The following is a 16,663-nucleotide window of genomic DNA, read 5'->3' as shown; positions in this document are numbered from 1 at the left end:
CAATGAAATCGGTGTCAAGGTTGCTGGTACTGTACTGTGTACTGGTCGCTTTAAATAACTCGGCTGACGACGATGGAAGGTAAACCGGTAAAGTGACGAACCCTCGCATAATCTAGATTGTTCGGCGGCGCATATATATGTGACTCCTGGGTCCCAGACAGGCCAATGAAATCGATTTTCAGTTCGGTTTTTACAGTATTTCTACAGTACGGTTGTGTTGATTTAAGCTCCTGTTAACAAAATTCAACACACCTCCAAAAAGTGATATAGAGTCATGAAAAGAGATTAAACAAAAACTAAGTTTATTAGTTACCTATGTAACCTATTTAACCTAGTTTTTGTTTCACCACTTTTCATGACTTTATATCACTCTTTGGAGGTGTGTTGAATTGTCATTTTGATGACATACCCAGTCACCCTGGTATATAGATGTATATTTGTACACTTCTCCCAGTAACGTCCTTCCAAAACATCACTGAGAAACAGCTTTTTGTCTTCCTTAGGCCTTAATTATGATAAACTTAAAAAAAATTATAAATAGCACTTGGTTTCAACTTAATTACTACAAGAAATAACTATTTAAGTCATAATTTTTACAACCAAAGTTAAATTTGAAGGTTAGGAAATATGCAATGATTAAAATAACCCAAACTAACACCAAAAAACCTATTTTGTGAATTATGTTTTTCTTGATAATGAACTAATGTTTATAAGACGAGGTTTTTTATGCATAGCACAAAGGATAACAAATTATTATAAGCAATAATTAGTCGCCTGAAACATCCATACAAATTGAAAATATCTATAAATGCCGCCGACGGGAATTGAAACCGCACCTTCTGATGTCCGGTCAGGTGCTCTGGACCACTGAGCTACGTCGGCTTATTCCCAACACGCCAAATAATTCAATATGTACTAGTACGTCAATCTACAATTTAATAAGCAGTAATTTTGGTTACAGGGACAATAACACATTGATAAAATTTTCAATATTTTTTTATTTAGCATTTCTAAAATTGTTTGAAACATGCTGTACGCATGCAATGCATCTACGCAATACCTATACATAAATAGTAATGTATATTTATAGATTTAATATCATTTCATTTTTACACTACAAAGCTATATAATACATAAAATTTTTAAATTCATTTATTGGAATAAATAAAGAGGCTGATAGAAGAAATCGACTCGACGAAGACATGGCACGACCAAGTCAATTATTCAAATATTATTTTCATTAAAACGCAATTTTTATGATTAACAAATGCTCGTTTTATGACTTTGTGGCATCGAAACCTACATGGCTGGTGCGAATGCAGTTCCAGGCTGCAGTCTGCAGGGCAAAGAGTGCCCCGATGATAGCCAACCTCCGATGTAAACACGAGATAAACAGGAATATCATTTGCTGCATAATAAATTATACACATCTTATTGTTTCTTTAAAATCTCTACTACATTGTTAAACACTTACGAATAAATATAATTGGTAATACATAGTGAAAAGGAATAGTTTCAGTGTGTTTGCGTCATCCACATTCATCCATCGTTGACCAATTTGGTGACGTAGTTGCTCGGGAAGAGGCCGGTCATTCCGCGAAGTTCGCCTGCAATTTAAAAAAAAAGTGAGGTTATTGTTAATTTCTTCGCTTTTGGGAACATCTCGAATGGTCTACAGAAATCCTTGTGCTTCACTTACTGTGTTAGAAAGAGAAAACACCAAGCTTTATATTCAAATCTAGATCTGTTAACCGTAGAATAATTAAAACAAACACCTTTATGAAACCAAAGGTTCCAATCGCAATTTGAAAAAACCTTAACGATACTTATGTATTTTAATATGTAACGATAAAAATTTAGGTGACAAAATTTAAATATTTCCTACAATATATATTTATTTCTAAAAATGAAATTTAAAAGCATATTTTATCACCTTTCAAAAACAGTTTTTAATTTTCGGATACGTTCAGAAATATTCCATCCATTTGGATTTTACTGCAAAGCGGAAATACTCCGAACTTCTGACAAAATAGTTATTCTAAAATTGATTTTGTGAAAAAAAAGTTTAATCATAATTCTAAAATTAAGTCGTTATGCGAAAAAACAGAAAAATATAAACTGAAAAATCAAATGCCACCAACGAGAAGTGAACCCGCATCCTTCCGATTAAAAAAATCAATAAGCAATAATTGTTGAATAAAATACTAGTATTTATTGAATTATTTGGCGGTTAAAAATAAGTTGATGTAGCACAGTGGTTTAGTGCACCTGACCGGAAATCAGAAGGGTGCGGGTTCAATTCATTTTTTTAATTTATATTTATTGTTACAAGCTAATAATAATTGCTAAATTCCTGTAATATTCAAAAATCTGTTAATGAAAAAATAAGAAAATACACAGATTTAGGAAATGAGATTAAAAGAATTTGGCATTCTCAGACTATAAAAATATAACCATTTGTTATTTCGGCTACTGGCATTATACCTAGCTCTCTCAGTCAAAATTTAGGCGTATTAGATCTGTCAAAGAATTTATATATAAAAATGCAAAAATCAGTCATTTTAAATACATGTAGGATAACGAAAGATTTTTTAAATATTTATGTTGAGGGATCAGTAGGATTTATAGGCCCTGTTAGAAGTTCTACCGAGCCGAACCCTCTGATATGAAAATATCTGGAGTCGGTGAATTATCTTCCCATTTGATCTCTGGTGAGTTGACGTGTTGTTCTTGTATTGTTTTGTATTTATTTTGTTTATATAATGCACTTGCATAATGTTGATTGACTAGATGATCATTTGTGGAAAAGTGTGTGGAAGGGTTTAGTTTTTCCTATGGGGAAGATTTAACCCGGACATAAAGTTGGAAAATTTGTCAGTAATTTTTTCATAACTAACTAACGAAAATTGATATTACAACATAGACATATGAATATTAGTAGACCTGCCCTAAGTGATTAAAAGCGTATTATCCCCACTCCCCATACCGGTTCCATTGGAGCCGGCTGGGCTCGCGTATGGCCTAAAGTGAAATTTGAAAACGTGACGTCATCATTCTTGTGCGAACTATGGTTGAGGCATCATCGGTTCATTTTACGAAATAACACGGCAAAATGGTGACTTGTGCTATGAAAACTTGTAAAAATAGATGTGAAAAAGAGAATAAACCCAATTGTCGTATTACATTCCATATATAAGCATTATTTTACTTTATTTTAAGCATATTCACATCGTATAATATGGATCAGTTGTAGAAACATATATTATCACATCGAGATACGTCTGGACGCGAAACACAAAGCTGGTTGGTTGCTGGGAAGTAAATTATGAACATTTATAAAAGTGTCTTAACTAAATACATAAACGAAATATTCGACTCTGAAAATAGAAGAAATTTATTTTGCCGAATTTGGACTTCGCAAATTTGTTCATAACGTGGCGAGTAATTAAATTAATACACAGACATATGAATATTAATAGACGAGAAGTTAAGGACGAGGGGTTAAAACAAGAGTTGCGGGACGCAGAGAGGAAAGCTGACTGTGATTCGTCAATAAATCAATGTGACAGTAAATAGGCATCTCGCATTATAATACATATCACCATTTAGTTCTTAAAAGTAAAATCTGCTTTTGAATGAATAGACATTTTTACATGGGAGCGCAAATTACTCGCCACCTTATGAACAAATTTGCGCTCCCATGTAAAAATGTCTATTCATTCAAAAGCAGATTTTACTTTTAAGAACTAAATGGTGATATGTATTATAATGCGAGATGCCTATTTACTGTCACATTGATTTATTGACGAATCACAGTCAGCTTTCCTCTCTGCGTCCCGCAACTCTTGTTTTAACCCCTCGTCCTTAACTTCTCGTCTATTAATATTCATATGTCTGTGTATTACAACAATTAACAAATAACTCAATGCTGATATAAAACGATATCACCATAATAATGATCGAATTAACAGTCAGTTTCGCAGAGCTCTGTGCCGCCCGTCACCATAGGCCCTGATCTGTGGTTGAGATTTTAAAACGATTTTGCTGTAAACCTAGTTATTCACGTAATATGAATGGCTCCGGACAAAAGCAGCGTTATTTCGATAATGCTGTTTTCACCGCCATCTTTGTGACCTTGTGACCTGTTTTCGAAGTTTTGCACTGGGTTTAGCTGCTACTAGCCAATACTACTATATATACTAACCCAGTGCACTAGTCGAAAAACGAGTCTCTTTAATTGTCAGATCATTCTCTACAGTACGGTTTTGTATCGACACATTTCCCATGTGAAGTGTAGTTTGAGACGTTACGTGGGTCTCACTTGAATGGCAAAAAAGGCGAAATTGCTGTCAGATAATTTTATATAGATCTCTTTGTGCGATTCCCAACTATATGTAGTTAAAAATGTGAACAAAGTCTTCCATGTTTTCAAATTCTTGTCTTTTGTGTAGAAGAATATATAATATATTATCAAAAGGAAACTATATGAAAGCCTGTAGAACGGGTAATACATTCTTACACTATCGTACCAAAGATGCGGAACTTTTTCGATATTTTTGAAAATAATTTGTGCAAAAATGAAAAAAAAAATTGTAATGTAATTATTTTTTATAAATAAAACATCACTAAATGGTCCAACGCTGACTTTAAGGCGATGCACTATGTAGCAATGCAAAATCATGTGTTTTTGGTTTGAAAATTTGGTCGCCTAGAAATGTTTCAGATGCTTTAATTAAATACTGCGAGTAGAATACATCTTGGCCTTTGAAATAATCGAGTATTTTTTTAGATAAGTCTTTTATAAGCCCAGAAAAAAATAATGTATAAGGCCAATGAAAGCTGCTTTAAAGTTCAAAATCTCCTACTTACGAACCCATTTTCGGTTATGGTTTTATTGTATAATGTGGCAAATTAAGTTATTTATAAAATGATCGAAAAACATTTAAATATTTGTGCCTAAACATCCACAAAATAAAATAAAAGGCACTTTTTGGCCATGTTTTTTTCTTGCATAAATCAAAACAGGCGGATGGTGTTAAGCGGGAATTTAAACCTTATCGCCATCTACGTAAGGGTTGTTATTGATAGCGGCTAGATTTAAAATATTACACGACGTAGTGCATCGCCATAACTTCGTTTACAGAGTCGTATAACAAAAGTATGCTTTAATTTCGGACAATAATTTTATATTTGAAGTTTGATGGTACTTGTAAAATTTTTATTAAAATACTAGCTGTACTCCGCCACGCGTTGCTGTAGCTCAGTCTGTCTCTACAAATAGAGAAACAATAGCAGGTGTTGCTTTTATGTCCAACAGATGGCGCTGTTTTAAAAAAAAAGCATGTTTTTAACTGTCACAGGTGACATCTATATAATATAGGTATATAAAAACACATGCGTATTTGAATGCAACGTTCTGTCAAAATTTCAAAGCAATCGGACAATGAACAAAGGAACATTTACATTTTTATTTACAGTAAAATCCAGTTAATTCAAACTCAGATAATAATAGATAAGGATCGGCCGCAACGAAAATCGGCCGTGAAATCTCGATTTACGCATAAATATTTCGTATTTTTACGAATTTATTTCAAATATTTGAATTTAAGGGCCGGCCGTTACGGAAAAAATAACGTATTTTTACGAATTTACCCGATTTTGAAGGGGTGGCCGAGAAACTCGATTTTCAGCGTCTTCTTGTTTTTTTTCTGTCAATTCGAAATTTGATTTATGATGTCCCGTGGATTTCGAACTAACGAGGTTCTACTGTACATAGATTAGGGCGTCCCAAAAAAATTAAAGTTGTTATTTTTCAACGCAAACCCTCTAATTTTGTTTCAATAATGATAAAACACTTATAAATAAAATTTCGTTTATTTGGGACCACTGCAACCCGTGCTGACTTGCATCGAAACATGTTAGTACTTGTACATTAAGATGCCCGCGAGCAAACGTGTTGATGAGCTTGTAGTTACTTGCTTTTCTGTTAGTAAACGAATATCACTCATTCAGGTAAGATGTCGTTAGATTTACGCACTTCTAAAAAGAGTATATTTAGGAGTCGTAAAACACCAAATATCGGGTTCTAAACTGCCATCTAATGGACAAGTTCTTGAAGTTTTTTTCTACAATATCCGCGAAGTGAATTTAACTGTCAATCAAAGTGCTAATCTCACTATTCTCGAGGGTGTTATCTATTGGAAAAAGGCGCGTATACCAACCAAATCTTTATCTAATTGTGTGAAAAAACTTGTAAACTTATATCACGTTTGGAGGGACTTGACAAAAAAATGCGCAGAAATATATTTAAATATATGCTCAAGACATATTTGAACAATGTCGTCAAGAGTTTGTTAAAAAATTAGATAATTTATTTGACATTGCACACATCGATGCTCTTGAATTAATAAAAATAAATGGAGATAGAATCTTCTTGCAGCGGCAAAGAGAGCCAGGTCGTCCTGGCTACTTAGGGGGTTGATAAAAAACTGACAGATAAAGAGGAGAGAGCCCGCCTTAAAACAATCGAGGAAGAAAAGCGGCGTACTAAATTTTTATCTGCGCCAACTCCTTCAACATCGTCTTACAAACCGTTACAAAATGACTCATCTTCTGATTCTAACGAAGACACAAATTTAGAAGACTTTCCAAAACCGCTACAGAAAACGCTGCAGTGACCAGCTGCTGACCCTGTACAAGTCTCAAGTCCGCCCAACTATTGAATTTGGGAGCCACCTTTGGGCTGGTGCCCCAAAATACTTGATAAACCTGCTTGAGTCTGTGCAAAGGAGAGCGATCCGTCTGATTGACAATCCGTTGTCAACAGACCGATTGCCTTCTCTAATGCATAGACGCAATGTAGGCATGCTGTGTCTGTTCTACAGGTATTTCAATAGAGCCTGCTCCAAGGAGCTAGCAGCATTGATTCCTGATGCACCGGTGCACGTGCGCGAAACTCGACGGACACGAACTGAACACCCGTTCACGGTTGACGTTGGCTTCATGAGAACGGGCCGTTTTTACGACTCGTTTTTGTGTAAGTCGGCTCGTATGTGGAACGAGCTACCGGCATCTGTTTTTCCTCCCTCCTATAATCCGAGCCTCTTCAAGGCCCGCATTAACAAATCCCTTCCTACAGCCCCTACCTTATTCCGCCTCACAACGCCGCCCAACCGGGTGGTGACATAGTTCCCCTGTCTGTACACTGCACAGGCAGGGACACTCTTGTGAGGTGTCACAAACTCAACCTGAAACTAGTAAAACGTCGATGCGAAAAGACTTAATTACTCCAATGTTAGTCGTGAGACGCTTGGATGTAATATTGATCAGTTTCCAATAAGTAATTAAATAAAATTACCGGTAAGGATAAGGCGGCACTTTTAGACGTTTGCCTGTTCATAGTAACATCCTATGTCAAGTCATGGCTACAATGTATTATAGCAGTTAAAGCACCTTACGAAATCGATGAAGGCTTACGAAAAAATTGATGAAAACATCTCAATGGCATCTTTACAGAAATTCAGTAAGCATTTATGGTATTTGACCGATGAAGTATCTTTTTTATCGCTGTTTGACCGCGCTGTGGATCAAATAACTAAAATAAAGATAATTTATCAACCCATGACAAACGAAACATCCCATCGAAGGAAGATCTTGGTGGTAAATTGTATGCTAAGTTTAATAAGTAGTTACATTTATGTTTTGTATTGAGGTTTTTGTTCATATCATAATTTAGTGAATTCAGAGAAAAATATTTACGACTTCATTTCAGTCAAAAGCAAGTCTTTGTTTGATCGTCTGAAAATAGACGCCAGTTTACGATGTGGTCAATAATGATTCGTATCAAGAAGCCAGAAAGAAGGTGGCGTCGCTGAGGGTAATGAATGATACAGCTGAAAGAACGGTCGAAGAGGAACAAAAATAATTTTTGTTACGATGCGTTCAGGAACACCGGAAGATTTATCCTGACTGTAAAAAACAAACTATGAAGAGAAAATTTAATCAATAAACCATTTTTAAATATAAAATACTACATAATTGAAAATTTGTGCATTTTTTTATTTTATTTATCTGACAAAAATGAGAGTTTAAAATCCTTCCATATTAACTCTGTACAAATTTTTGTACCATATGTTTGGCATCAAGTTGGCGTGAAAAAAAAATTCTTCCTTATGTCCTGGGACACCCTAATATAGATAGATATATATTATTTTCAAAGATACAGCTGTTAAAAACTGTTTTTACCTTGCCACCAAGCGGGGTCTTGGTCCCTGTTGGTGACGGCAATTATATCATCCTTCCCAAAGCTCAGCTCATCGGCGTTCTGCGCAGTGTACGGATACAGCGCGATGACCTGCGCGGCAAAACAAACAACCAACAAACTTATTAATAGATATTTCATGTGAAGAGTCAGAGTATGGAATCGCCTATTGGTGTGTGTTGTGACGCTGAGAATAGTGGGGATCGGAAGGAAACAAGAAACGGAAGGTCACCAAACGCAATGGTTAAAAGCCATTTCAAGGAACAACATATCGATACTGAATACTAAAGAGTATTTTCCACTCTGCAACGTACCACAAATGTACTATACAGGGTGTATCGGCACGTACCCGACAAACTTTAACCACCTATTCCTTAGCAAATTTGGAGTAAAAAATGTTATGGGCACTTTGCTGTCCGGTAACATTTCACCAATGTTTTATCCTTTGTCAAAGTTTGAAAACCCATCTGGCAATATTTTGTTTGAGTTTCGTTGAATAATGTACGTACGTACCTACATTGGCGCGCTTTTACAATCACAACGAAATGGCACGGCACCATTCGTCTCATTTTTAACTATTATTATTTAGTGTGTACAAAAGAGCGAGGACACTTTTTGACACACTTGCTAATAACAACTGTTGAACACGAGAAACAATGCAAATGACAGTGACGGAGTGTGGATTTTTATATATATATATATTACTGGTTGACGTGTGCCCTTAGGAGTACCGTTATCCTTAGGAGTGGACATATACCATTGCGACCTTTCTTTAGGCCTTTTTAAGATATACAATTCCGTAGTACATTATTTTGATGTATCTCATAAGGTTTAGCCAGTGTTAGCAATAACGTAAGTGCCCGAAAATATATTTTTGTTGATTATAAAACATTGACTTTTCTCTACTTTCTATAAATATAATATGCATGTATTATATATGTAAACCTTCCGGAGGAAATTCTCTAAATGATAGTGAAAACCCTATCAAAATCCGTTGCGTAGTTTAGAAGAACTAAGCGCACAAACAGACAGACGCGGATGGCGACTTTATTTTATACTATTTAGAGATTTTGAAGGAATTAATTGCTTTCAGTATTGCCCTGGTGAAAGACCTCCATTCGGAATCGAAACGTCGCTTGAAATGTCTTTAGCTGTGTTTGGTGACCAGATCTGAATAGCCAGGTACTTCCCCACCTTCCTCTTTCCATTTCCTTTCTCTGTCCACTACTTTAGTCTCACAACATACCCCAATTGGGAACGCTGTAGTCTTACTGGCTCCAGACAGTCAGGAGCAGTTGGGACTCTTATGCGGTACAGGATTCAAAAGTAAAAGTAAGATAAAACTGAGCTTACTTGCCCACAACACACTGCTAATGGTTTTATCTGTGCAATATTATTTTATACGCTATATTAACCTTTCCTCATCTGTGGTGTGTATTTACTACACACTGCTTCTAATAACTTTAATAACTCTATAAATATAATAAATTCTGGGTTCAGATTTTAGGTATTCCTCCGTTATACATTTATGCACTGAATTAAAAAATAATATGTTACATAGTTTTCAAATTCAATTAAAAATCAGAGTTTTTTGTTAAAAATCGGGAACAAATACACCAATACAATCAACCGTGTGATACTAAATACGCGAAGAGTGTGCGAGGAAATGACACGCTATTGATGTCCCGCTTTTATTCGCTATGCGGGAACATGAGACATCCACACTTCTGCAATTGTAGTTTTTGATTTAGACCATCGATACCTACGACCGCACAGCTGTGTTTGTGCCAGCCGCGCCGCTAGCCAGTTGGCCGCGAACCGTCGTTAGATGTGGACCCCTCGCACGTTTCTTTAGCATCTGCCGATGGTTTTTCATGTTTTCAGCAATCAAATTACAATTATTATCACTTTTGATATAAAATATAATAAACATAAGCGATTAGCTATGAATATTCATATTTTTCCAATATTAAATCTATTTTTTTGAGATGTGTATTGACTACACAGCACCGGAACGCGTGTATTTTTTTAGCACAGTAAGGGAAAGGTTAACAGATTAGTTTGTTCAGTCTTACCTTGTCGATGACCTGTTCCTGGGACAAGATGTCCATCTTGGAGGACATAACGGGAGTGGTCCTTCCGGAAGTCCTTCCCGTGGGTTGAAGCACCTGCAGAAAACACGACACCGGTCAATGGAATTGTTTCAATCAATTGGCGGAGGAAGACACGGCACGATCAAATAGTCTCATACATACTCATCTGTTATTCAGACTCTTGACAAGCGCCGTGTCTTCATCAGACGACCCTGACTTATTTTACCATTCTCTTTCGCATTGTACATTCTACTATGTACATTCCTTTCATATTTTTAGCACTCGTAAATCATCTCATTGTAATGTATGGAAAATGTTGGGTCGCCAAATGTAACGTATGCAATTTTAGGTAGGTACATTCCAATGTTTAAAAGGAAACGGTAGAGCTGAGATCTCATCTCAAGATTGTGGGAATACTTTCCTGTCAAGTAAGTTAAGTGATCATAAATAAAAGAGTGAGTTCTTAATGGAAAATATATTGAAACATCAAAAGCAACTACAAAGGAGTACAGATGATAAACATGTAATCATAGAAATAAATATAGGCACATACCCGATGGACTCTTGAATTAAACTAAACTAACTTAACGTGAAACGAAAGAACGACAACGAATGGCGAACGAAAACTTGCTCTCGGCAGCGGGGAACGGACCCGGGACGGAGGCCAGGACATCCTTCTCTTAGTGGAAGCAGGAGGACGCATCTCCTTCAATGGACGCCTGCAGGGGCATCAGGCCTGCAGCACGTGGTAGTCGACCAGACTCTTCAACGGAGCCAAGACAGCAATCCGTTTTCTTAGTGGCAGCGGGACAGCAACTCCCTCAATGGACGCCTGCAGGGGCATCAGGCCTGCAGCACGTGGTAGCCGACCAGACTCTTCAACGGAGCCAAGACAGCAATCCGTTTTCTTAGTGGCAGCGGGACAGCAACTCCCTCAATGGACGCCTGCAGGGGCATCAGGCCTGCAGCACGTGGTAGCCGACCAGGCTTGTCTTACAGACTTCGGGAACAGCAATCCGTTCCTTCGCGACGCGGGAAAACTCAGCCATCAACTACTAGCCATAGCTAGGACCGATCCATTTACGGTTTCAGTTCCGAAACACGAGTATACAAATATGACCAACGGCCAACACTGGATGAAAAGCGGGATTCCATAATCCCCACTAGAAATAATAATCAACACGAACTATTCGTGAAAGGATAAACACCCCGCGCCTTTTTTAAAAGAAATAATAACTCCTATTCACATGATTAACTCAGATTCAAGCCCCTTTAAAGGAGAGTGACTGGATCCACCGGTCAGCAGCCCAGCTGACCGGGAAGGAAGTGACCATAAACAAAACTCTACTTCCTTCCTTCAAAATATTGCCAAAGTTCGAAAAAAATACCCATAGACAAAATAAACCCAATTAGGCAAGAACTTCTCTTGTCACAAATATTTATGTGACAATTCCCCCCTTCCCACAAAATGTTTGCCCTCAAACATGAACAACTAAGACCACTAATAAACTAAACTATGAGTCCAACAGGTGTCTAGAAAAATGAAAACATAAACAATAATTAGTAGTTATAATAGCAACTTAGAATTAAGTTTCTTAAAAACTAAATTTCTTAAAAATAAATTTCTTAATAATAAAGAAAAAAAACAAGATCACTTTTCCTTGCACAGGAAATCAAGGCCAATTTGGCTTCACTTTAGGGTGGTTAAACAGCCCTCACTTACACTGAATTTACGCTATAATTAAATAGCAAAATGAGAAACCTATCTAACTAAGTCCATCCGGTTTAACAGTCTTATGACAAAAATCTTATGACAACATTCTTATGACAAAACTTAAAATTAAACAATACTTAAAATTAAACAATCATAGATAATGAAAATATCTTTATAGATATACATTTTTTCAATTCAGAACAATGAAGTTCAAAGTAGGCAAAATTAGTACACAAGAAAATACTGTTCTGTGTTATTAGTAGTATAGAATCAGTTTACAAACTGTCTATTAGACGTGACCAGAGTAGGGGTTTGTATTGGATTATTTATCCATCATTTTTTTCTTATCGTTCGTTATTGAACCAGGATTTACAATTCCGAAGAAATACCAATAAGTAACAGAGTCGTCAAACAAGAATAATATTCAAATTATTCTTTTTGCGAAAGTCAAATCAGGTCAGGTTTATAAAACTATAAATACCTGCCAATCAAGGTGGACAGAATAGGGTTTACATAACACAATACCTATCTATTTATCAATCAGTTCATGACCAAAGTCAAATGGTACTAAAAAGCAAAACAGAAACTAGTAAGTTAAGCTCATACCTTAGGATATACAAAAATCCATATAACAACCTGCAGCAAACACTCAACAGAGTGACATTGATTGTAAAAGAAAAGAGACCAAGGCAATACCCAAGCTGGCATTCCTTAAAAGAACACTCCAAGTGTAGACAAAACGTCAGCATTTCTTGTACAAACAAAACAAAATTGTGTGATCAACTATGGCTTTCAGTGAGTTGACACTATTCGAGGGGTGATCAATCCAAAATTTAATGAATGACACTAGAAATACTTAATTTATTGTCTAATACTGGTATTAACAGTAAGACTCTAATGTTTATCACATTTAGACTTAAAAACTAAACAGAAACACACTTTCCTGTATTAGAGGCAAAGTGATAATTGCAAAGGAATTAATTCCTAGTTAAGCACGCCAAAGCAGTACTTACTTTGTTAGAGACAAAACAACTTTCTTATGAACTAAGACTTATTTAAAGAACATTTAGGAAAGCTATACCATACTTAAAGTTTATGAAATACAAACTATCAATAATAGAACTAACAGAACTTTTGTGCATCAGAAAGTAGCTCAAGTCTCTGAAACACAAAATTCCAAGATATACATTCTCAAGTTCCCTGGAAGTTCAATGGGCCGATAAAAGGGCCTCCAGTGGACTAAAGAAAGAAGGGCTTAAAATTAAAAAAAAAGTATTACAACATAATCCGTTATACAGACGGAACCAAAAAAAATAAATCAATGTGTGTGCATGTATGTAACTAAGTGTATTATAACCAATATAATCAAATATTTGAAACTACCAAAATCTCGAAACTAGTGTATGTCATTAATAACAAGAAAAAACATAGTAACGAAGAAAAGAAAGACTTAACTAACAAAATTTGGGCGCCAGTGACCACAAGGATCACGTTCCAGTTTACCGAGGGTAAATAAACGGTTTATCGTAGATAAACTAGATTTTAGTGTCCGTACTGAGCACAAGAAATGAAGGTACCAAACTCCAAATCATGAGAACAGAACAGTCACAAAAGAAACAAATGCCATAATGTGAAGGGTTGGTAGGCCTACACACTAAAACATTAGCTTCCTTAAAGGAAAAAAAAACAAAACTAATCTACCCGAACAATATCTTTTACGTGAAAATTGCCTACAATTTTACCTTGCATATCTGCCAAGGTGTATACTAAATCTGAAACTTTATTTTTTATAACATTACGCACGAATCTTGGTGCCAACTTATGAGAAAAGTAATCCGGACCACTGGATTGAACAAAATTCTTCCTCCAAACGACATCACCTATATCATAAACCACGGATTTACGGCGTAAATTATAATGTTGGGCATTCTTTTTAAAGGCCTGTACTAATGCATTTGAAACTTGTTCATAAATAGGAACTAAGTCTTCCAACTTCTTTGCAAAACCGGCTCTAGACTGATCTAAAGGTATGTCCGTGGGACTAGAAGAAACATTAAATTTATGTAAATTACCGTCAATAATTTGTTCCCTGCCGTGCATGAGGAAAAAAGGCGTGAAGCCTGTAGCAAAATTAACAGAATTATTCAAGGCTGACTGTATCTGAGGCAGAAATCTAGACCAATTACGATGGTCAGACTCGGTCAAGATAGACAAAGCAGTCCCGACAGTTTGGTTATATCGCTCGACTACATTGTTTTGCGGGGTGTAATACGCGTTATAAAAAGGCATAGGAACATTATAATCGGACAACAATTGTTTAAACTCTTTTGAAATAAATTGTTTACCATTATCACACACAAAGGTTTGAGGAACACCGTGAACCAGAAAAATGAATTGTTCAACATTTTTTACAATGCTTTTAGCAGTAGCATTTCTTAGCGGAAAAATCCAAGTGTATTTCGAAAAGACGTCAACAACCGATAAAATATACATAAATCCCGCGTAACTGCGTGGAAGAGGACCAACAAGATCGATAGACAACATTTGCATCGGTCTGTTGACTATTTTAGGATTCGTAGAAATACCCGCCGGCGCTGATGTATTTATTTTATGTGCTTTGCACGTTTTACACTTATTAACAAATTTTTTGACATCATTGTACAAACCCGGCCAAAAATAACGTAGTTGGACTTTTTTATATGTTCTGAATACACCTGGGTGGCAAGAATTAATAGACTCGTGTTCTTTACTTAAAATTGCGTTACGGTCCTCAAAAGGCACAACCAACTTCCAGGCTGTATCCTCCTGCAAATCGAAACGAGATTTAGAATGTCTAAATAAACAATTATCTTTAATTTGGAAATTATTGAATCGTTGTGGATTATTCATACAATTGGAAAACAAATTATTATACCAACTATCAGAAATTGTAGGCGTAGAATCTAAGGCAGCAACGGTAAAATCATCTTTACGAGAAAGAACATCTGGAACAGTATTCAATTTTCCTTTTCTGTGCACCACATCAAAAGAATACTGAGAAAGACGCGTAGACCAACGAGCTAGTCTACCAGTTGGATTGGACAACGAAACCAACCACTGCAAACTGGAGTGATCCGTTACCACTGTGAAATGAACTCCTTCTACGTAAGGCCTGAAATGATTCACCGAATCTAACACCGCAAGGAGTTCGCGCTCCGTAACGCCATAGTTTCTCTCGTGAACATTTAAACACCTAGAGAAAAAAGAAACAGGATGTTCTTCACCGTCGAACACCTGGGTAAGCACGCCGCCGATTCCAACGTTGCTCGCGTCGCAATGTATAGTAAAGGGCAAAGAAAAATCTGGGCAGCTAATAACGGGAGCAGAAGTAAGAGCTTTTTTTAATTCTTTAAACGCGTTTTCTGCTTCTGGAGACCATGAAAAATTACTTATTCCCATTCTAGAACCAGTGAGTTTAGTCAACGGGGCCGCAATAGTAGAGAAATCTTTAATAAAACGCCTGTAATAACCGCACAGACCTATAAAAGCTTTAATTTGTTTAGAATTTTGAGGGGTAGGGTACGTTCGAATACATTCTAATTTAACGGGGTCTGTACGAAGACCTTTCGCGTCTACGATATAACCTAGATACTTCAACTCTTCTTTACAAAACTCACATTTTTTGAGGTTAACTGTTAGGCCCGCATCTCTTAAACGTTCATAAATTTTAATCAAAATCTTCAAATGTGATTCAAAATTCTCTGAAATAATAATCAAATCATCGAGATAGCAAAATACGTTCTCGTCGAACTCAGGACCAAAAAGGGCATCCACAAGACGCTGCAATTCGCTGGGAGCATTCTTAAGACCAAATGGCATCCTCACAAATTCAAATAAACCGTGGCCTGGTACAACGAAAGCCGTTTTAGGACAGGATTCCTTATCCAAGGGAATCTGCCAAAACGATTTGGACAAATCTATTGATGAAATAAAACGAGCACCCCTAAGTTTATCCAAAATACGTGAAATATACGGAAGAGGGTAGGAATCAGCCAGAGTAACGCTATTCAAGCGCCTTGAGTCCAAACAAAATCTGACAGAACCATCCTTCTTAGGGACAATCAAAACTGGGTTTGACCAAGCCGAACGAGAACGACGGACAACACCTAAATCCAACATTTCTTTTAATTGAGCTTCTAGTTGCTTCTGACGAGTTTGAGACAAAGGATAGTAACGTTGCTTAATAGGATCCCCTGTTGTCTTTATTTTATGACGTACCAAATGGGTTTTTCCTAAACCTCGTTCTTCGAAAGAAATCGACTTGAACTTAAATATAACCGAATTTAACTTTAGAATGTCTTGGGGGGACAGCAAAGAAGCTGATGTTAATTTACGAACCTCACTGACAACATTCCCAAAATCAACATTGCTGTCAACTTTTGGAAACAACTGAGGGGCCACGTCAAATTGCTTCCAAAAGTCAACTCCCAAAACAATTGAAGAGGACAGAGACGGAATTATAAAAAAAATAATATATTTTTTAATATTATTATAAAATACCAATACTCGCATGGTACCAATTATATCCTGACGTTTGCCATCCGCGGTGGTAACGTA

At 36.4% G+C, this 16,663-nt stretch overlaps 1 protein-coding gene across 1 annotated transcript in view; it reads right to left on the bottom strand.

Moving 5' to 3' along the window:
• Positions 1–707: 707 nt before the first annotated feature.
• The window catches only part of Dap160 (dynamin associated protein 160), a 78,618-nt gene continuing 62,662 nt past the window's right edge, over positions 708–16,663 (bottom strand). The window contains exons 27-29 of the mRNA XM_089641664.1: positions 10,336–10,428; positions 8,245–8,353; positions 708–1,607 (exon numbers count right to left, since the gene is read on the bottom strand). Coding sequence (XP_089497790.1) covers positions 1,540–1,607; positions 8,245–8,353; positions 10,336–10,428 — 270 coding nt within the window. The 3' untranslated portion in view covers positions 708–1,539. The remainder of the gene's footprint in view (positions 1,608–8,244; positions 8,354–10,335; positions 10,429–16,663) is intronic.

The sequence above is a fragment of the Hesperophylax consimilis genome, chromosome 17 (assembly GCF_061612785.1).
Source record: "Hesperophylax consimilis isolate HC1 chromosome 17, BYU_Hcon_1.0, whole genome shotgun sequence".
Lineage (NCBI taxonomy): Eukaryota > Metazoa > Arthropoda > Insecta > Trichoptera > Limnephilidae > Hesperophylax > Hesperophylax consimilis.
This window is presented reverse-complemented; position numbering and strand designations above follow the sequence as displayed.